Source organism: Colias eurytheme, chromosome 11, assembly GCF_061535395.1.
Source record: "Colias eurytheme isolate Ceu_HAF_F1 chromosome 11, ilColEury1 Martin Lab GWU primary, whole genome shotgun sequence".
In the NCBI taxonomy this organism is placed as follows: Eukaryota; Metazoa; Arthropoda; class Insecta; order Lepidoptera; family Pieridae; genus Colias; species Colias eurytheme.
The window spans coordinates 7923052-7946620 of record NC_142990.1 but is presented as its reverse complement, the minus strand read 5'-3'; the positions used below and the strand labels follow the sequence as shown (position 1 = coordinate 7946620).

Below are 23569 nucleotides of genomic sequence, written 5' to 3'. Positions count from 1 at the left end.
AAATTAACGCTATTCATCTATAGCGCATATAAGGGCGCACTCGGCACAATTAAGTTGTGGAGTGGAGAGAAATTGCAACAAGTGCAACGGACCTCGCCGTGTCCACGGTCCATTTAACCCACTCAGTTTGCGGCTGTACCAAAACCTGCGCCAACTTAGCAGGACGTTAACGTAAACTATTGAACATCTCGGTACAAAATGCACGCTCCATTACGGTTTGCTTTTAAACTTTGCCAACTTGCCCACATTTTTGTTGCTGAATTTTAACGTCTCAAACCCTTCATAACATTTCTGAGGTGTATTATGTTATTTATACTACGTTAACGCCATTTTGCATGTACGTGAACTAGAAAAATTAAGGACGACTCAAATAAAAAGTGAACCATGAACCATTCACAACTTTTTTTCTGACTTTTAAATGTGTTTAAGTTTCTTCCGTAGAAATTGTACAATTTATTTGCCTCCGCTTTCTGATTTTTTCCAATATATTTTTAACGAGCTGTCGCGTCCCTTATCTATATCAAGACTTTTTTGGACTCCTTACAATGAAACGACGCACAATTGGTTTTCCCGTCTTTCTCTTACGAGGATTTTCTTTTGAAAAGACTTCGTTTGAAGATTGTCCCAATACTAATAAAATGTTAGTATTAAAGACATTTACCAAAGAGGGTTTTTAAAATTACGAATAGAAAACAGACGACAATATTACCAAACAAATGACAACCGCTACCGTGCAATTTTGTAATATAACTCGATTGTACATGAAATATAATTCACAATTAATAAGTCGCAAAATTGTACCAGTAAGTATAATGCAACTAAGCTTTTCCGCTTTAATGCAATAACGCTGCTCTTGGTATGTTGAGAACCTTATTAATTTCACTAGCGCAAAATAAGCACGTTGGCCGCCTTCACTGATCTTTAAAATTATTTATACGAATACGGCGCTCTGCTCACAAAAATGCTTTTTATTATTTACATTTTGTTATTAAATAATGCTTATGGAATCTCATATTTTTTAAAGGAACTTCATTTAATTTAATCATACAACCAAGTAGACAAAGTTAAATGCCTCATTTCGTAGTTGCTTTTTATTGCAATACAATTGACATTCGTGAACGTTCATAACGCTGCAATCGACAACGTTAACCTCAACTAACAATTCAGCTTAGCGGGAGAACAAAACAGCAGTAAACACAAAAGTTTTCCAGTTACCTATTCAACGACCTCATTCAGAAGAAATTCGGTGCTCTTTGAACAAGAGAGTCTATGAAAAGAAATCATCGGATAGGTGAGCGCGTGAAACTCAGAGTAAACATTTGCGTATGTAAACTGGAATTATTCACGAAAAAACTTTTAATGGCGTCCTCGGAGTTCCCGTCAAACATTTATCAACAAAAGAACGAACGTCCCGCAGGCGATAGAACTTGAAATGTATGGAAATTACCCAGTCACAAGCGAGAGAACAATTCACTAACGGCGTAGGCAAATGTTTTTGTCGCGAGCTTGTTTCGTCGGATTTGAGAAAACGGCGCGAACTAGAATAACTCCGCGGATGCTCAAAGAGTTAGCTTTATAAACAACATTTACTTGCAAAACTTTGCGCCGAAACGTTTCATTTCACTTATAAAAAAGTCACACCTTGGCAACTACTTCCAATGTTTATGTGGGGAAGAAGCATTATGCAAATATTTATATGGCTTCCTAATCGCAACGATTAGCTCACAAGTCACAAAAATAAATACGTTTCGAACGGACATCAGTTCATTTGCATTTCAATCAGAACGATATAACCGGTGGGAAGGAAAATCCGCTTCGTCGCCTTACTTAAAGCTTTTGAAATATTTCTATAACTTCTGATTCAACGAGAAAAAAGCCTATTTGAATTGGAAAGATCAAAGCGTAAAAATTTATCGTTACAAAAAAGCGTGGCAAGAATGGCCCAAAAGGCGTCAGGCACTTATTATTTCAACAGAGGCAGTGTCTCGTCTCGTCTTTCATTCTATTTGTCTTTTCGATTGTTCCGGTGCATAGACTCCTCCATTACTCGGCACTGAAAGGAAAGTTTTGTATTCAATTTGGTATTATAATTCCTATTTGAAGTCGCCACGCACCAACGCGTCGACAACGACTATGTAAATGGATGCTTCCAAGATTAGGCTATATTATCAGCAAAACATTCTGAATATTTTTATCTACAAGTGAGTTTTTAAGTTTCTGCGTCGATTGATTCACTTGTACACCCACGTCGTGGATATAGATTTAGAACAGGCAGCATAAATAATAGCAGTGCGGAAGGCAATAACTCGAGCGCCGCATTTATTTATTTAACCACTTGTAACTTCCTCGGTTTGTGTAAATATTTCCGTGCTCTTACCTGACGTGAATTTTTATTCATCCGCGCGATACCCTACGGGAGACAAGGAAACATTTCAGAGTTTCTCTTCAATTTAAAATGGAAACTTATCCCCGGGCTACTATAAAGTCTACATTTTCCATGGAAATCCACCCAGCTCGGTTACGTTCAAATCTAACCGGTGTCCACGCTGAATCCACCTGGATTTAGCGCGTACACTGCAGGCTAAACGCGACCTTACTGAAAGACTTGCATCTTTCACTGCGATAGCTTCTATTTTACGAGTTGTTTTCCGCGACCATTTTGCAGATACTAAAATAATAAGAGTTTTATGTTTCCACGTATTATGTAACTTTTATGGCCCCCGAGCTGAAGCGCTGTTACAGTGGCTTACGAGGGCTCTTTCGAAGAAATAATTAACTGAGTGCTATTCGTATTAGAATCAGCTTCGGTTCTGAGATCACTGGCGGAATGAATATTTTTATTATGTACGAGTATGTTTATTTTCTTCAATTGAAATAACATACTGTGCATCGTTATTTAAAGATAGGTTTCATTTAACTCAGATAATTAAATTTAAGTACCTTTAAACTAAGGAAAAATAAAAATACGTCCAATATTTAAATGTTAGGGAAGTTTTCCGGAGTATTGGTTAAGAGTCCGAAGGTACGAAATCACGATGAAGACTTAAGGCCGGCCCGAACGTCTATATTCAAGCGAGAGACAAGGGACCGATAACAGATTACCCGCAAACACGTTTTAAATTCATTTCCCGACCCGAACGCCGATCGCTCCCGATAAAATGTGGGGAGAACCGGGGAAACCGGGACATATTTACTTTGTCTCCCCACGGCACCCACGGCCACTTTCTCAGGTACCATAATATTTGTACGGGCCTCGTTACCTGCCCGTTCAGATTTGAGAATATTAGCCGTTCAATCTTTGCAAGTCCATCGTATAGGCGGAAAAGACTAATAAAATTAAGTGATTAGAAGTTTATTCTGTTTCATTTAAATACTAAACTCATAATTCCATCAAAATTTTTATAGTTTTCATAATATGTATGAAATTTAATATATTTTACGAAATAAAAAAAAATCTCCTGTCTTTTTTTGTTACATTTTATTTTATTTATATTTTGGGCATTAAAAATATAACTTTATTTCTCATACACAACCGCTTAGGACATAATATTCTCAAGAACCTCAAAATTATCCGCAAAATAATAATGATACTCAAATAGCTGATAATAACGATACATACGAGTAATTCACTTACAAGAAACAGTCTCATCCATCGTGTATGTATCCATTTATTCTAATCCGAGGCTGCATCTGTTCCCTCTCTAATTTACTTCACAATCCCCCGGTGTAATGACATAACTCGACATCGTACAAATATATATACGTACGATTCGTGCCATGGCTGTTGTTCTAACCGCATATCCCTTACGAACAACTTGTCCACTTACTAACTCCATTAGCGCCAAGGACAATGTTTTGACTCCAGCTATTTCGAAAACTGTGTCCGAACACTTGACTTAATCCAGCCCGATGCTTTGAGCCTTTGAAAAGTTTCAGTTACGTTATCTCGTGCGTTTTCAGGAATTATAACTAAATTTTCTCAAATAAACTGCAAACAATATTTTAATAATTACAATAACATTTTATACATAGCGTGAATTAAATTATTACGTAATTTCGGAAATAACATCTTTAATTGAAACGTACAACCTTGTTTAGCAATATATGTCATTTAAATACGCATAATGGCCATTTCGAGGGATGTGAAAGTAGACGAGCGAAGTTAAGATAAATGTATGGGCTCTTGGAGTAAATTACCCGAGATCTTACGTAGATCACCCGGTTGGACATAGCTAAATAATATACTTACCTACCTAAAAATTTATCTAATAGACAAAAATATGCCATTGCCATGTTTAATGTTATAAATTAATGATATCTATTATATTTTTGAATAACATGACAAATTAATCCTTATTAATTTGTTATGTTATTATTATATATTCAGAAACCCAGAAATAATGGGTCTTTATACAGTATACATTGGAATTAATATATATTAGGAAGACTTGTATACTAAATATTTTTATAAAGAAATGGTAAAATCTGAATATAAGTCACAACATTATCCTTACAGATTCAGAAAATGTATGTCTGTAGCCGCAGGATAAGTTCAATACGGATCATAAAGGCAGTACGAATAAGCTTATATTTTATCTAATATTACGAAATACGAGAAAAATATATCATAATTAGTACTTTACTTCTCTCCGACAAAGGTAAAACGACCAAATAATGTACTAATTAATTATTATAACTCTATTACCGCTCATTAGGTTTCACTTATAATTATAACACCATCGTCGTATGTAATAACGAATAAGGCTTGTAATAATTTTTCATCATTTACTGGCATTAAGAAGCTCAAATAATAAAAAGAAGATACATTAAATACTTTAAACTAACTACGAATAAATAGAGATTGCCAGTAAATGCTAACTGAATTGTTAACGTGTATTTAGATAAAATCCACAGTCTAAACTTGAACGTAGTTTAACAAATTAAACCAAAGTAAAGATTAAACTGGGAGTATTTTATTCGGTTATCCGTTAAAATGAACCGACATCTCGGGTTGGAAGTGCTGAAATGGGGACAAAAAGTATTTAAATCTCAGCCGTTTTTATTTATCTTAGCGGAGCGCCCGCGGCGGTTAAATATCTGAGGCTAGCCGACACGGTCCTAAAGACAGCAATGTAAATATAACATTCCCTTTGAAGAAACATCGTTTTGATATTTTTGCTGCGTATACACCCCTTGGTGTGACATACACGAAAATATGTATATTTTTTAATGTTTATTTACTGAGAAATCCATACAATAACAATTTTTATATTATATAGCCTAAAGCTTTTCGTACTGTCTCACATTTCTTATTAGTTATTTTCAATACAACATATCAAGTTCAATTTCTAATTTCCTTTACGATTGTAAATAAATAGACGTATACAATGGACATTATAGTTTCGGTAGATACATCAATATTAATTATTTAAAGGGAGAAAATGTCTTGACTGAAACTGTCACATCTTTATTAAATATCTAAAATTATCCAAAATTATCGTACTGGACATCTCCTATACTATTATAAATTTTTATCAGTCTGAGTGAAATTCTGCATGACTTAAATTAAATATTAAGTAATTTACATTCCGGTTCGACCCAAGTGATTCAGTTTATAACTTAACTAGCTATTAAATATTAATTATATCAAATTGATTGGAATTCATCATACATTAATTGCAATACCAAGTCCTTATTCCATTACAGTTGCTATTATACCTAGGTCATGAAATAATGATGGATTGAGATGGATGAATACTATGTGTGTGCTAATTTGTGGCAAAGTTAGTGAGGTAAAAAAATTCAAAGCTTTTAAAAACCACTCGTCTATGAATTTTTAAGATCACTGTCGTGCTCGGTGTAAGTAAATCAAAATAAAGAGGAAACTTTTGTAGTGTTGAATGAAATAACTTTTGCTATTTTACCCACATTAGAGTTTCACAGCCACATAGTAGAGCTAAACAATTTGCCGCATCTACGGTACAGTAAAAAGCATCTAGATAATGTTATCAGTACAATTTTATTAACTAAAATATGAATTCCTAACAATCAGTTACCGCACGACGAGTCGAGCAATTTGGAGCAGACTGTTCACAAGCCGATACAGTAAACTGAAGAGGCTGGCTTGAAATAACAAATGAAATCGCGGCCGTGTATCGAACGCGGCATAACATTCGCGAGGCAAAAAGAAAATATGAAAAGGCAGAATATTGCCCGACAAAATTACGATCGCTTTGGATTCCATACGGGCCATTGAGGGGTGAATTGTTACCTTTCTACATTGATATAAATTTGTTTTCTCCGTTGAGCCGAGCTGTATTGATTATATTCGTGAAGAGAACACGTTCGCAATAGCTCATAATAGTTCTCATTTAATGCTTATGCATACAAACAGAACGGTATTGGAATACGTTTTATTTTCATTTCTTATACAATGTTCAATTGAATTTATTTTATTAGTTACAGTATATTTTATCGGTTAGTTATTTAGTTACCTACTAATAATATTAAGAACTTAAAAATGTATAATTTAGTTTACAACAGTTTGCACTTGATAAATATGTATTGAAAAGTTAAATTTAATTTATATTTATATTACTATTTATATTTCAGTTGGAGTATTATTCTATTTCTTGAATGATAACTTGTATAAGTATGCGTTTAAAACAAAATATTTCCCTATCTGCAATCACCGATGTGTCCAGAAAGTTCCCTAGAATTGAATGCCGTGTGACGAAACAAAATGTTCAGCTGAAGTTTGATAGTTTCTCATTATTCGGTCGTGGTACTGTCGCAAAATTCACTGAGCCGATTTGCTCCTCGAGTTGCTAACAAATAAGCGGGGGTTGTGCTATCAACATTTCCGTTCATAAAGGAAAATTAAATAGCATAATACATGCATGTTTCACAGTATTAGAACTTAATACAAACAAGGTTTTTTTTTAAACTAAAAACTATAAGAATATTTACGATTCGCTGAAAATTTAAATTTCAAAGTATATTAAAGTCACATAAATATTCCACGGAAATTGCACATTTTTTGTATGACCGCAGTAGAATTATTCAATCTCGAGATACGGTAACCATTCTTTGATTAATTCGCTTCAGGGTAATGTGAATACGAGTAAGATGGAAAAGAAATTATATAGAAAATTCTATTATGTATGTCGTCACAATATTTAATGAAGAATCGAGCTTAACGAAATAGTAGATATTGCAGTCGAGGCTGTTTAAAACAAAATGAGAACCATAAAACACCGGCGATGCGCTTGCCCATTCCGCGATATTTATTCAAATCGTCTCGCATGCAAATTAATGTCGCCTTTAAGCGCTGCCCTTTGTTTCAGTCGCGGCGTCTGTTTATTTTTATCGTTAAACTTTTCCAAGGCTAGATTAGTTTTGCACGAACAATATCGTAAATTGTTACTTGCGTACGAGTTCTAATGACGCGGTTAATCTAGAAACTTGTGCAGATAAATTATAAAGCTTCGTATCTTACCTGTCCCTTATTTAATTATGGGCTCGTTTATTTGTTGAGGGAGATTACACGATGTTCGCCGTATCGAGAGTTGTGCCGGGTCAGTACAGTTTAGTTATCGCTGGGCAAAAGTTAAATAGTAGGCGAGTTGCGCTCGAGTAGTGGTTACGTCTGACGTCTCTATTCATTACTAAAGTAACCAGCTTCCACAACTTTGTTCGAGCAAACTCGCTGCACTTACTTTCCCTATAAAGTAGACTTGTGACAGCGAGTAATGTCTCCTTATATTGTTCTGGGGCTAAGAGGTTTGCCTTTCAGTTATCATGAGAATAGTAACTTTTGTCTAGGCCTTGGTCAACTAAAACCGCATGATTAAATATTCACTTAGAAATTGTTTTGTATTCTCTTAGCAATAATTTATCACGAATAATTTGGAAAATCCAAAAGTGCACGCCTCATAATTTTTTTTTAATAATTATTTATTAATTATTATTTTTGTTTATTTAATAACAATTAAACCACATCGAATCAGACCCTGAAAAATGAAAGGGTTCTATTCCTGAGCATACTCAAGCGTAAGAGAAAAAAAAAGACTCGATTAGTAAAGTATTTCGGTCGCTATCGTGTTAACAAGAAAATCCTCCGCACATACAGACACACGGACGTCCAAGACAGAACTTTTTTAAACTGTTTTTTAACTAATTTAAATAACAAAAATGACATCAAAAATATCATGAATGTTAAAAATAGTGTTTTTTCTTAATATGTGTGTGTATAATTATCTTACAAGTGCAATGTATGATACATAAAGACATTTTAAGTTTGAAAAATCAGATGTTTTGCGCGAAGTGACAGTAGTACCCACCTCAACGCTTCGCTTATGAGGCGTGCAATAATTTTCATTTCAGTTATCAGTCAATAATAATAGTCTTTTATTATTTGCATGTACATACATATCTTATTTTAAAAAGCTCAGGTATTCAGTGATTATTATAATAACATAACATGATAACATAAGTACCTACATAACATAATCTCGATATTTAACTTTCAGTTGATCATAAGAGTAAAGCTGTAGTATATCAAATATAGATTATGAAGTTAGTACGAAAATCATCCGCTGCGGGTGAGTGGCTGACAAATGTCCGTTATAAGCGTAGAACAAATTGATGTAATTAATTACGGGCAAAGCTGGCAGCGTTGAGCCAACAAATATTATCAAGATCGTTAATTTCGACATCTTACTCAGGAGTTGGTGGGATGATATTAGGCGTTAGAGACGAATGTGCGGTGCTCACAGTGACGGGCCACGTTGCCAGCTTAATGTGTTCGATCTTGTTTGATTGCCGCGGTTATTGCGCTGGACACAAATTACACTGAATAGTTTGAATGAAACTCATATATCATAGCCGAAATTTGACTAAGCGATGCCTCAAATCGCTCTACACGAGTTAGCCGCTTTTTGGCATCGATGCAGGTTAGATAAATACTAGACATTTGAACTTTATCGATTCGTTCAAAAACATGATGACAATAATAATTGAAGTGATGTTATCTATTTCCATCCTTATACCTATTTAATGAACCTAGAAACATAGCATGCTAATTAAACTATTTGAGTCCAGATGCCAAACACGGAAAATTAGTAAATGTAATAAATACGATTCAATCTCACTGCCTCACTCGCTCATAAAACATGAATATAAAACTGCGAGTGTAACACATGACTCTTAATGAAAAGTATATTATCTCACATAAAAACATTTTATGCCCGTTTTCAACGGTGGTTATTAAATTAAATCATAATTTACACACGTCGCGTTAAATCAGACTGTAAGGTCGTGAAAAAGCAATAAAAATTATTAGACTACAGACTTTCCGCGATACACCTTTTTATATTTTTTCATATTAGGTGTACGTTCTCAGGAACAATGACGTCATAAATGCCGAAACGATTTTTCATTCGCATCGTAAACGTTCGTATTCCCTCTACTTCTTTTCATTCAGCCACGGAAACAATGTACGACTGATCCATGAATCTCTTTATATTCCGTAATAACTTTCCGTGGATGATCTTTTACCTGCTTATTAACTTCCGCAAAATTAATTATTCGTAATTTCGAGGTAATCAAATGATATATGAGGCACTGCAACTAAATTAGGCACGTTTACGCCCAATTCCGTAATAGTAATAATAATGTAAGTACTTACATTTCAATTCACATACGACTTTATTTATCAAAAATGTTTTCGATACGACTGCTGTATAAATCATATGAGAAAATGTTAATAATAGTAATTATACATGTAATGTCGTTAAAAGAAAGTTATTAAAATTTTATAACATTACGGACTAAGCAGGCCACACCATATAATCTAATTCTGTTGAACTTCCGAGGAATCGTTGGCAAAGTATTTACTTAAATGTGGTCCCTAGATTGCGAGGGAGAATGCGATGAAAATTATACCTAAAATAATATTGACTCAAGCAATCTGTAAAATAGGCGTCCCTTACAGAAATAACAATAGAATCTTGTCGTTCCTACCCATCTCCGAGATTTTTTGGGGTTACATTTTAATATCACTAATACATTATACGTATCGATTCACAACAATGGCTATGGCCATTCACTTTGGCTATGTAACCATTTCTTTTGCTTTTCAGGGAAATACTTTTTTGATACGTCTTTATCGATTATATTTTCTTAGCTTATTTCGTAACGGTTAGGTATGTAAGTAAGTAGTTTAGTATTATTGTGCGTAGATATGCTAGATTCATATTTTATATCAATATCTAATTTAAGTGATATAAAAAATAAAAATGCGACTACATATTAATTTTGGTCAGTGGTCGTATTGTTTAATTTAAAATGGAACACAAACCGTTGTCAATCAAATAAAGTGTGTTATTTATTTACATGTTAGCGTTTATTTGCGTTGTATAAACACGTTAGTTTTAAATATTAACATACTACTATTCAAAGTTATATTCCATTAGCATTGTATAATGTATATCCTATTGGTTAAATAAACTTAAATAGTGAATGAGGATTGGAGAAGCGATCCTTTAAAGTATTTATTTTTGGGGACGAAAAGGGATCAGAAATGTGTTTATTTGATCTTTACAGACTAAAATTACATTGAAACGTTAAGTGTGTTTGATCGGGAATAAGAAAAGACTAGTCTGAATGCAAAGCTTTGATCACGTGATACCCGTATGAAAAGTAGACCTAGTTTTTGTGACATCATTTTCAAGTTTTAATCCATACAAACTCTAAAAAGTAATAAATTAGTGTTAAACCTTTTAAGGCATTTAACCGGGGCCTACACAATTAAAAAAGCAATCAAAATAAATCTATATTTCCTTGACAAATTCTCACAAGCGTATAAAATGCCCATTATTTAACACAATCTGCCATTTCACAACAAGATTTCCATCCAATTGCTTCTTTGTTGTGAAAAATGTTATTTAATTTCAAGCAATTATTACACCCGCTCTACAAAATTACTCTAAGGAATAGAATCCTGTGTCGGCTTTATTCCAAAAAATCGTACCTTTTCAAAATGGAAGCTTAACACCACAAAATAGGATTCCCGCTGTTAATGTTATCATTTTATTCTATTAGGCAAATTTTATAAAGTAATGGGTTTATATTATTTTGTGTTCGTTGATGTCTGCTTGTAAAGGAAGATTTAATATTTGAATCGAAATATTTAAATGACGGGGAATTTTATACATTCCTTCAATTAATATCTATACAGTAGAACAAAAAAACCTTACTGTAATCCTATATTTGCAAGGAAAATAATTGATATTATATTCCTCAAGACTTCATTCACTACTTCTCGCGAAACTAAAACAAACATTATGTGCGTATTGCGTATACAAAAAGATAACAACAAGCAATTTGGATCCCTTGAATGTACACGTCAAAGCGCTATCTATCTATTTAAGATGAGGAAATGACAGACTGGCACAGTTAAACGCACCGGTGTCAGGTATAAATCACTAGAAGTAATAAGGCAAATACAAATATAACGCCTTGGAGGATTCCGCCATGTTTTGTCTCTGTTGCTTTACATAATGGATCTAACATCACATTCATATTACACTTTGAAAAGTTTAATGTTTGCTTCATTCAGAGGATTAATGACTATTAAAATATGTTGGGCTCTGAAGAAAATGTTTAGATAAAACTTGTGTATACAATTAATTATAATCTAGCTATCAAATTCCAAGAAGACTATGGATATTTTAAACTTAACTGCGAAATATCCATCCGTATAATGTTTCCATACAATTTTCATCACTGCGTAGCTAATCGGTATGCAGGGGTATGCGGCACCTGCCTACCTGGCATCCGTCACTTGAGACACTTAATAAAGACCCACATGTCACTCCTAACGCTCTTTGCTCTGAATGTAAGTGAAAGCGAAATTGGCCACAACATCAGCTTTATTTGTTTAGCTTTTGCCCATTCATTTGATGGAAATTGGCTTTACAAATTACCTGAACACTATTTTATTAAAGATTTTTGTTGATGATATGTAATATCACGTTCATTCTATTAACAAACGTATAATATTTTTATAGATAACATATCGATACGAGACAATTTTAATGTTCTTATTTTAATAACATAACATCGACGTTTTCCTTGTATTATTATATTTTGGAATGAAGATCTACACGATATATAGGTAGTTAAGGAAATTACTTTTATTAAATAAATATTTATAAGCATTTTATGTAAAATTTACAATATCTACCTTTCGCATTCATTATATTAGAGGGATTTATAAATTATTTCATATTTCTCTGTTCAAAAGATGAGAAATATCATTGCGTAATTAATGGGTGAGTTATTTAATTTACTTTTTCTTTGTTACAGAGGGGCTCAGACGAGCTTCTTTCGCAGAGTGGCGTCACCGTCATGGCGCCCGCGGCTCCACACCACGCTGATAACAATAATCAGGACTCCGCTGCGAAAAAAGTAAGAACCCTGTAATCGTCTTAGGAAAGTTGTTATAACATTTGATTGATGTTGCAGTAGCTTACTTGATTTTAGAAATTCGTAATGATTAAGGATGAGTATACTAAATAAGTCGTTTAAAACATGACAATATTAGGCTAATAATAAATAATTATTTATTTTCTCCATTGAAAATACAGGCGCGCGTTATTGTGTTAAAGAAATGGGGTACTCACGAAAGATTCCTTCCTTGTAATTCCTTTTTTATTTCATAATTATCCAACCAGACATTATAAATAAACAAAAAGTGAAGGCAAGAGTATTAAAATAAAGAGCCATCGTAAAAAGATCCACCGTGTCGTAAAGGCCATCCCTAGGGGATTTAAAGGCCAAAATTTTATTAATCTTTTCTTGACTCTAGATTTTGGAATCTGGATGGATTTCATATTATAGAATATTGAATGCAAATTGAATTTATAATCATTTTTCTTCGAACGAATGGTAAAGATCGTTTAGGGGACAAGCGATGCTTTGAGATATTTGCCTTTATATTTACTCAGTATTTGTATTTCGCATGAGTTGGATTCGAATAAATCTTTGTTAAGCTACTATGTGTACTGATTGATTTTTATTCTGTCAATAGGATTTCATATGGACTTTATTTCAAAGAGCATGTATTCTGATATTTATTATAGACCAATCCGTTCTAATTTGTCGGGGAAATAATGAATGCATAATAACTCAGTTTTTACAGCGATCCAATAAAAACACACGTGTCTGTATACAAATTTCCCGCAAAAGTTTGGATAGTTAAAAGAATGGGGAAGCGCTGTGTATTTAAACAGAATTGTACCTAAACAAAAAGCGTATGCAACTGTAATGCAAAAATAAACATTGTAGCAGTTTGGGTTTTTCCATTTCGGGGCTGGTTCATTGTATTTTTGCATAGAGGTGAGCAAGGCACGTAAATATACATTGTTTGGTGGTACAATAAATGTGGCACTTTTATTTATTGTTGCTGAACATAAAACATTTCTAAGAAATTAATTTTCATTAGTTGAGGCCCGTAAAATTTTTGCTTTGTAAAATAAATAACCAGTAAAAATTAAGCGACGTGTTACGTTTAAATCTATACTAATAATATAAAGCTGAAGAGTTTGTTTGTTTGTTTGTTTGAACGCGCTAATCTCGGGAAGTACTGGTCCGATTTGGAAAATTCTTTCAGTGTTAGATAGCTCATTTATCGAGGAAGGCTAGGCTATATATCATCACGCTACGACCAACAGGAGAGGAGCCACGGGGGTGAAACCGCGCGGAGCAGCTAGTATAAGTAATAACAACTTTCCAGGTGCAAGCAGCAAATGTTATATTTAAAATAAACAATAAACACACATAAGTCCTGATGTATTGTCTCCTTAAATAGAGATCTTTTCTTTTCGTAAATTATCCGACTCAAAGGAAAAAACATCGTCGCCATATTAGTTTTGCCGACCATTTACTCACTTGTTAGGAAGGTCCTGGAAAAAACCTCGCCTCAGTAATCTTAATTACATTGTGATCTCGTTACAGCTCGGCCCTAATTCATAATTAAATAGGGACGTGTCCCCGTGTCTCTTATTTATTTGCTATTTTATGGTTTCACGATTGCTTTCACTTTTGTACTGAGAGAATTTTAAGAGCGCTTTTTTGCAAACACCCCTTTTTCCGCACTGAATATTCATTTTGGATCCATCAGTGAAACGGCGACTTGTTTAATAAATAATTCTAAGTTCTATTGTTTTATACCAAAGCTATTCTTTGGAATACCTAATGAAAAGGGGCTGAAGAAAACATACTAATAAACCTTCGTCCTCTTTGACCCAGTCATTAATGTCCAAATAAAGTAATTAATTATGTTCTTCGTTTTTTCCTCTTTTCCGTGACGTTTGGCCTACAAAAACAGGAGCGGAGGGTACTCAAGATCAATCAAATTTTGGATAGTGTCTAGGTATAGATACTAATTACCATTTCATATTTATTTTCTTACCGTCGCCATTGTTTGTTATCATTATTATGGTGCGATAAATATTTTAAATTTATTTTATCATCAATTTTAATGAACTTTGAATAGTTATTTTCTATACAAGTAACTTAATCTTAACTTATTTTCTTTTAATTTTTCCAGTAAATTGAAGTTGTGTGTATATTTATCATAAAAACCTTTACTTTACTTAAGTTGACATAATTTTGGAACAGTTATTAAAGACGTCTATTTGCTAACAATATAACCTTTCGGTCTGCCAATTAAAACTTCCGCTTGTTCAGATTTCAGTAAAATTTTAAACCTAAAAATATAGTACTTGCTTGTTTACAGAACGTAAAAATATACGATTCGAAACATTTATTTCTTTAGTAAAAGTATAAATACATTTCTCTCAAATTTCTATTATTATTTAGAAAATAATTTCAACCTTATTTAGGTTACGAATTTCTTCTGATGTATTTGCTTGAATCTGACTTTTGAACAAATGAATAAAGAACTTTTTAAGTGCATTAAAACAGATAATATACATTTTACGATTGTAAGTAATATAATATAATATTAGCTACTCTCTTTCGTCCTAAGTGTAAAGTCTAAATGCCTTTACAGTTTATGGCCTCAGGCCTAGTCTTGAAGGCGGCCAAGTGAGAAATAGTATTTCAATAAACACGCTAGACGCGATCATCAGGAAAATTGACCGATTCCGGGAAATCCGCCCAGGAAAATGTCATACGATATATCTCTTTTTTTCTATCCCAACAACCAAGCCCAGATTTAATATTTATGGATGAAATGTGAGACGGAGCGGATGATTTAAACTGCTTGATGTGAAAATAGTTCGCAGATTTTCTGACCCAGCGAAAGCAGTGTCCTTCTTCACGTTTTACGTGCCACTTGTTTTCGTTCGCGAGCAAAGAAAATACTGTAATGTACCCTTAAGGTGGGTGAACGTGCGTCGCGATTTATTCCTCCCTTTTGCTAGCGAGTTCGTAACAAATATTTTTTATTTGTTTATTTACGGAGATTTGCTTCTTTTGATGTCGATTATTACCTGTATTCGTATTGTGAGAATACGAAAATTATACTCACATACTTTCTTCTAGTTAGCGGCTTACTTGTAATTCACAAAATGTAAACTGAAATATAAAGTTGTTTATGTAAGGTCGATATTTCGTATAAAAATACTTCTATTCTATATAAAATATAGAGTATAAAAATAATCTATATAAACTTAATACATTACATAAAAACCATACTTGTTGAACTGAAGCGCGAGATCGTGAAAAATGTCATTGATTTCCCTCGATAAAAGAACCTAAATAAAAGTGAAAACATTAATCATTCAGCGCAGAATAAACGCTTAAGTCGTAAGTGAAAAATGTGAAAAGTAGGAACGGAACTGTACGACTTCCCGCCACTATCGAGATAGTTGGTCCCTTTTGTGTAACTCGACAATGATCAACTAATAGACATTAGCTTCATTTGTTACGCTTACGAATCGGTAAAAGGAGGCAAAGTCGAGAAAATGTTTCTACCAAATCTCGCGATCCCAACAACTTTGTTACATAAAGTCATTTGTAAAAAGTTTCATCGTCCCCTTCTTGCGATGTTAAATACTTAAGTAGAGTAAATGATCCGCGCCATACTTTGTCAGTTAATTTCCAGTATTAGCTTGAACAGTTTTAAACTTAACACTGATATTTTAACGTTAAAATTTTCGCTTGTAGAGTATTTCTTCTAGAAGAAGATGCATTATTAGCAAATGTTGCAGTACACTTTTTTAATCCTTATTTATCTATACTTGTATGTACTTAGTCGTAGCATATTTGAAAGTTTATTGTAATTTTTCAAAGGGTTAGAGTCTTTTTATGAAGGGACTTTCCGTTTGCTAATGAATATTTATTCAAATCACGACGTAATTATTTTCCCTTACCCCGTTGAGCAATTAATTCGAATGGCCATTAAGCTCTCATTGGCTATAAATACTAAAACGTGCAACAAGAATTGCCATACGCGCAGCTCTTTTCTGTTCAATAGAAGGTGAAGTGTCATACAAAGCTACATTATATTGGCGGCCTCACTCGGGCCCGCCACCGTAATCAAAAGCCTCTCCCGGGAACAATAGCGCCCACATCGGGACCCGACCGATAAGCCTCGGCAATTATACTACATCGACTTTTCAATTATCCAACCGACTCTTCCCCGTGAACAATACTAGGTTTATTTATGTATATTAGAGCGGTCATTTTGTTCGCCGTTTAGACGCGCATTCATTCCGACATAATTCTCCATTAAACAATGTAGGTACGCAAATGGGACATTTATATTCCGAGCTGAATTAATACTTTTAATTATGCTTATAAATACGACGCAAATATTTCACATAATTTGTATTTATGGGCAAAACATTCGTGAGCTGTAATCGTTCTGAAATTTTAACAACATCCAATTTTCTCTTAGTTCTTTATAATCAATCGACGATCGATCTTTTATTTCTTGCGTTAATGTTAAGGACACTATTGTGTTTTCTAATGTTAAATTTTAATTGCAGGTAAAGCTGGAACAGAATGTTGGCAAGCCGTCTCGGGTTATACATATACGGAACATACCAAATGAGACAACAGAAGCGGAGATCATACAGCTGGGCTTACCGTTCGGCAGAGTCACTAATGTGCTCGTACTAAAGGGGAAAAATCAGGTAATTTATTATTTATTACAACCTTATAATAACAATGACTTGTATTTTTGGTTTATAAATGGTATGTTCCGGGTCGGCATTTGCAGTTTACCGTCAGGTGACATATTCCAATGACATCCATACTAATATTATAAATGCGAAAGTAACTCTGTCTGTCTGTCTGTCTGTTACTCAATCACGCCTTAACTACTGAACCAATTTGCATGAAATTTGGTATAGAGATATTTTGATACCCGAGAAAGGACATAGGCTACTTTTTATCCCGGGAAATAGGATAGGTTTTATCCCGGAAATCCCACGGGAACGGGAACTATGCGGGTTTTTCTTTGCCTGCGCGGGCGAAGCTGCGGGTGGAAAGCTAGTACAAAATAAATGTAATATAGATAAAATCAAGGCTTTGAATTAGTGAACATATTAGGCCTATATTAAAGAACTACAAATCACTCATAAATATTAATCATTTTCAAATAACATAATCTTTAACTTTTGCTAACACTAATTTATAAAAATATTTTAAGTATAAGTATAATCTTTACACATCCAATTTGTATACATTCACCCATGTGTAAAGAATAAATTACTATTGTCAAAAACGTTCAAATACAGTTATTTAACCTTATATTTATTTGAACTCAATCGCAGTTATTTTAGGTAGGTATATAATAACATGAAAAACAAGTATCTACATATTATTATTATTAAGACATATGAATACTATTGGAAATATCTTATATATTATCTGGAATTAAACCTCATATTGCCTTAAGGTAAAATATGCTTGCTTTTAGATGTACGGCAAAACAACTAGGAAAATAATATCATTTGTAAATGGATAATATTTCATATTCCGTGTTGGGACAGGGACGAAATAATATCCGACATTTGTATTTCAAAATAAATCTTCCTATTTTTATTCTAAATGAGAAAATTTGTATGTGGCTTACTAAATCACGACCAGAAAGATTTCTTACGACGGTCTTACATAATTATAACAAAAGCGTAGGTTTTCTGTTCAGTATTTTATTTTTAAATTACAAAATATTATACTCTACGAAGTTTGTATACCGAAACATAATAATAATTAAAACTAAATAGTAATACAATAAGTTGAGCTTATCTTAACTAGATAATATTTTGTAAAGTTGCGTGGATAATCGGTACAGATGCTAGCGGTTTGCAGTTTCAAAGTAATATCGAATAGAATTCCAATACAATAATTGTTTACTGCAAGAGGATAAGGGCGAATAATACCAACGTAAAAGCTTTAGTTATTTAGTTAGTTTGAATTTTAATACTTAGTTATAATGGGTACCTAGTTAAACGATTATAGAGGTAATATTAATTTTTGATTAGGGATGTGATTAATGTATTTATTTAAGTACTTTTGTGTTTTTTATCTTTAATACTTTTAACAGTCAATCCTAATTTAACAGGGATTAACTATTAGCATATGAATGGATACAATGCGGCAAATTTCAATAAGCTAATTGAAACCCCTAATCACAAGCTGTGATATCGCTATTCATTACTTATATACGTACAATTTTCATTTAACATAACTCGGACGTGTAACAGCACACAATAGACGCTTGTCCGGAAACAACAAGTGGGTGCCGCGCCGCAAATAGGCCGTTTACCATTGTGACATAGTAGACCTACTTATTCTCTCTGTTTTTCTTCAACATTGAAAAAACGGAGCAAATCAGGTGGTAAAATAAACAAAGGCGAGGACCCTAATGTTAAATACACGAAAACGGATTTATATCAAAATTCAGATGTTATTTTAGATCCTATAATAACAACACCATGTATCACCGCTTCGTTGAAGGAGATTGATGTGAGATAAAAACAACAATAACACAACTATTTCATAGATTTTGATGCGTAGGTACATATGCGAAATGGAAACGTGACTTTTATTTTATTAAAGCGATAGATCACACCTATCGTAACTCATAAAATCCGGCGCAATTATATTTATGCAATAAACGGCTTCCATCTTTCCACAGTATAAATAGCTTAGTAAGCTGAAACTTGTGTAAACTTTCAGAAAATTAAACTCCGTATTAGCAGACATTAGTAAAGTTTGTTTTGCTTAAGCGGTGAATCTTCCGATCGACTTTAAGGGGGCGCATAAAGCAAAATAACCAATCTTCTATTAGATGATACGTGTAATATGCAAGACCAAATCTAAAAAATAAAATATATATCAAACTAGATGATATGTTCAACGATTCTGTTTAATCAAAAACATAAAATATTAAAATTTTATCGTGACAAAATCAAACGTTTATCTCGAGAAAAAAAGAGCGCCAAAAGTGGTTTATCGCAGATAAAACCAAAACTAAAAGTAATTACACAAAATGCTCTGACAAATATCTTGCAAATGTTTTAATATAATTGTTTATGAAAAAAAAATCATAATAAGTATTACCATGTCAAGTAGAAAACGTAAAAGTGTGAAAATTAGAGCTAACTTGGTGATTTTTTTTTATCGAGTAAATTTTAATATTTTATGTTTTTGATTAAACAGAATCGTTGAACATATCATCTAGTTTGATATATATTTTATTTTTTAGATTTGGTCTTGCATATTACACGTATCATCTAATAGAAGATTGGTTATTTTGCTTTATGCGCCCCCTTAAGGTGGTTAAGAAGTAAACGGAGCACTCAGAAAAAAATATTTGACATTAGAATTCAAGTCTATTTCAAAACAATATTATCATTATATTTTTTCTATGTCAAATGAAGATTTTAAAGATAAACTTGAATAAATTTACAGTTAGGAACGAACTTTTCAGTTGAATTCAACCAAGCTAAAAATATTACAAAAAAGTCACACGCATAAATTATTTAAAACGAAATATGATTTCGCCTAAATAGCAAGACAAATGTGTTGACAACGTTATCCTGTTTTATAAATAGCTTTATAATATGACGTTGGCGTATAGAATAAAAAAAACCGGCCAAGTGCGAGTCGGGCTCGCGCACAAAGGGTTCCGTAGCAGCAAATATAATAAATTACAGTTAAATCAACCTATCTCAAAAACTATAAGAGATACTTTGATCAAACCAAAAATCGTTGAAAGAGTTAATTAGCATGCATCACCTCTATTTTTTTTAGAATTTTATACCCCGTAGTTATAAAAATAGAGGGGGGGGGACATACTTTTTACGACTTTGAGAGCTGATATCTCAAAAACCGTTCACTTTAAGAAAAATGTTTTTTAGAAAACTTTATATCATTTTAAAAGACCTTTCCATTGATACCCCACACGGGTATGTACATCGAAAAAAAAAATTTCATCCCTCAGTTACATGTATGGGGGGCCCCACCCCCAATTCTTTTTTTTACTATTTAGTGTCATATTTTTGTAGCGGTTCATACAACACATATTCCCATCAAATTTCATCACTGTAGTACTTATAGTTTCCGAGTAAATCGGCTGTGACAGACGGACAGACGGACAGACGGACAGACGGACATGACGAAACTATAAGGGTTCCGTTTTTGCCATTTTGGCTACGGAACCCTAAAAATTGTCCTTTGTAACACAGTTGAATAAACGCTTATAATCGTCCCACATTTCTTACGCAATTTTAGCGACCTTCTTAGCTTCATGTTCTAGAACGCGAACGTTTAAAAAACTCAAGTCAACGGATTTGTCAGGATTTAAATTTTAACATTTTTATTTCACAAACTGTTTCTCGTTTTGCTTTTTCACTGTTTACAGGTTTTTGTTAATCATTCCGTTCACTTTGCTATTGTCGTAGTATTAATAATAAATACTTACTACTAAACTAAAAAGTAAATTAACCAGTTGAAAGTAATAATTTCGGTCAGTCTTCCTACTTACTTTGATTGATGATGAAAAGTATCGTAGTTAATAGTAACTGAAGCTCAGAGAGTTGAGTTAAAAAGCCATCCATCGAGAGGTGGGCAAACATTGATGTGAGTGAGTGCGGACAATCGCCTCCACTCTCGGTGATTAAAACGAAGAGCCGTTGACACCATTTTACGATCAAGCCTCGCGTGGCTACTATGTGTTCATTAATTTGTGTGCTATCATTTAGCTTCGAACTATATACGAATTAACAAAGTGGAATAAATATTTGAACAGTACGCGAGCGCTCTCGGTGGTTCCATTTTGTTCGGCCAGTGGAAACAATTTAGCATTTTATTTGTAATAATTAATGGATGATATTCATTTGAAGAGTATTATTGAAATGAAAATTAGGCACACAATATTATTTCAAAAATTTGTATATTTCATAAATTACAAAGAAATTGAGATGTTTTGGAACAAACAAGAAAATTAATTAGGAATATAATATAAACTTTTCATTTCTAAAGGGTCAACAATTAATCATAGAGGGTAATATATTATTTGAGAAAGGTCGCTTTACGACACGAGACAATAAGTTTTTAATGAATACCAGACAATTCTGTTAAATTTGTGGCTAACTACATGGTCTGTTACTGGTGTATTTGTTCGGCTATGTTCAAATGCCAAAAGCAGTATCCTGCGGTCTCGAGCCGCGCTGGCGGTAAATGGGCGCCGGTAAATTCTCTATGAAATCGGGAAAATCATAACACATTTAGAGAATCACACAGTACACGTGCGGCGGATCAGTCTGCTTGTTTGGTTACCGAGTTTGTGTATGGTTGACCCAACTAGAGCCGATTAATTGCAGCCTACGGTGCTACATACAAAACCTCGTTAACGGTACGTTAGCGCAACATTGTTAAGCAATATATTCCGGTGAAATCTAACAGTAATTCCTGTGCGTCAAAGGACCTACAGAAATAACTGATTCATTCCATTGCCGCGCTGCATAAAATGCATTTCGCGTAAAATTAATATGATGTTGCGTTTACCGAATGCGAATTTTTATTCAAAATTCACATGCTTATGCTACAAGCCATTCGGTATACGTCGTAGTGAATTAGATGGCCGAGCGTGTGCGAATAAAATATACGAATACGACAAACTCGGAGCGAGACCTCTCGACACGTCATCTTTCATCCCCATATATTACACTCCCGACTCCGGTATATTCGATTAGATTAGGTGATAGTTGTCGTAGTACCTCCAGCCACTCAATTTATGTTCGAGCATTGTATTGTACTTATCGTTATTTATATCATTCGATCTGCCGCACACGGGTTATTATGTTCCAGAGTTTATTTCTTAAAGGAATTCGTATGAATCTACAAAATGTCGTTGGAATATACGCTTATGGTCTACGGTTATTTATAAGATCTATTTATATTATTTAGTGTCTATTTTTAGATCAATTTCGTGCCTTAGAAGTAATAGTTATGTTTTATTATTTATTATTCTACATATAAATATTTTAACGTATATTTAAATTTCCCATAGGCGTTCCTGGAGATGGCAGAGGAGATATCAGCTGTGGCAATGGTAGCTTACTTCGGCGGGTGCGTCGCTCAACTGAGGGGTCGCGCGGTCTACGTACAGTTCTCTAACCATAAGGAACTCAAGACTGATCAGACTCACAGTAATGCTGTAAGTGTGGTAATTAGTGTTGCCGAACTATCGATAGTTTGACTATCGATAGTTGACCTTGAAAATAAGTCAGAATATCGATAGCACTATCGATAGTATCGATATTATCGATACTATCGATACTATCGATAGCGTTAATCATGGAATACTATTGATGAACTGCAATAGTATCGATAAAATCGATAGTATTGATTGCCAATAGTTGCTATACTATCGATACTGTCGATAGTATCGATACTATTGCTACTGAATATTGCAACTACAATCGATACTATCGATAGTACTGATACTATCGATAGTTTTGAGCTATCGATAGTAGTAAATTGTGCAATAGTATTGTTCACGATTTCTTGGTATAATGGGTCAGTCAATGGGCTTATTGGATTACGAATTAACGAACTAAAAAAAATGGATTGTACAAAGCGCCAATAGATAACTTGAAAAGTATTATAACCAAACATCTAGTTCTCTGTCATCCACTATAATATTATTGATAAAGCAATACTATCGAGAAAAAGGTTACTATCGATGGGACGATATTATCGATAGTATCGACACTATCGATAGTATCGATAGTTCGTTCGATATTGAGCTTCGATAGTATCGACACTATCGATAGTATCGATAGTTCGTTCGATGTTGAGCTTCGATAGTATCGATACTATCGATGGTATTGCTATGTGTCGATAGTATTTACGCTTATAGGACTATCGATACTATCGATAGTATCGACACTATCGATAGTATCGATAGTGCTATCGATACTATTGCTTTTCCCCAACTATCGATAGTTAATCGATAGACTATCGATAGTGGACTATCGAGCGGCAACACTAGTGGTAATTATTTATTTTAAATTATCATTAG

The 23569-nt window shown here is 33.6% G+C and overlaps 1 protein-coding gene across 5 annotated transcripts in view; it reads left to right on the top strand.

Annotated features, from left to right (window-relative positions):
* Window positions 1-23569, top strand: part of heph (polypyrimidine tract-binding protein 1 heph) — a 348701-nt gene that overhangs the window by 287259 nt on the left and 37873 nt on the right. For all 5 annotated transcript variants that reach the window (XM_090107154.1, XM_090107156.1, XM_090107155.1 and 2 more), the window contains 3 exons: window positions 12370-12471; window positions 17022-17168; window positions 22556-22702. In XM_090107154.1, coding sequence (XP_089963280.1) covers window positions 12370-12471; window positions 17022-17168; window positions 22556-22702 — 396 coding nt within the window. The remainder of the gene's footprint in view (window positions 1-12369; window positions 12472-17021; window positions 17169-22555; window positions 22703-23569) is intronic.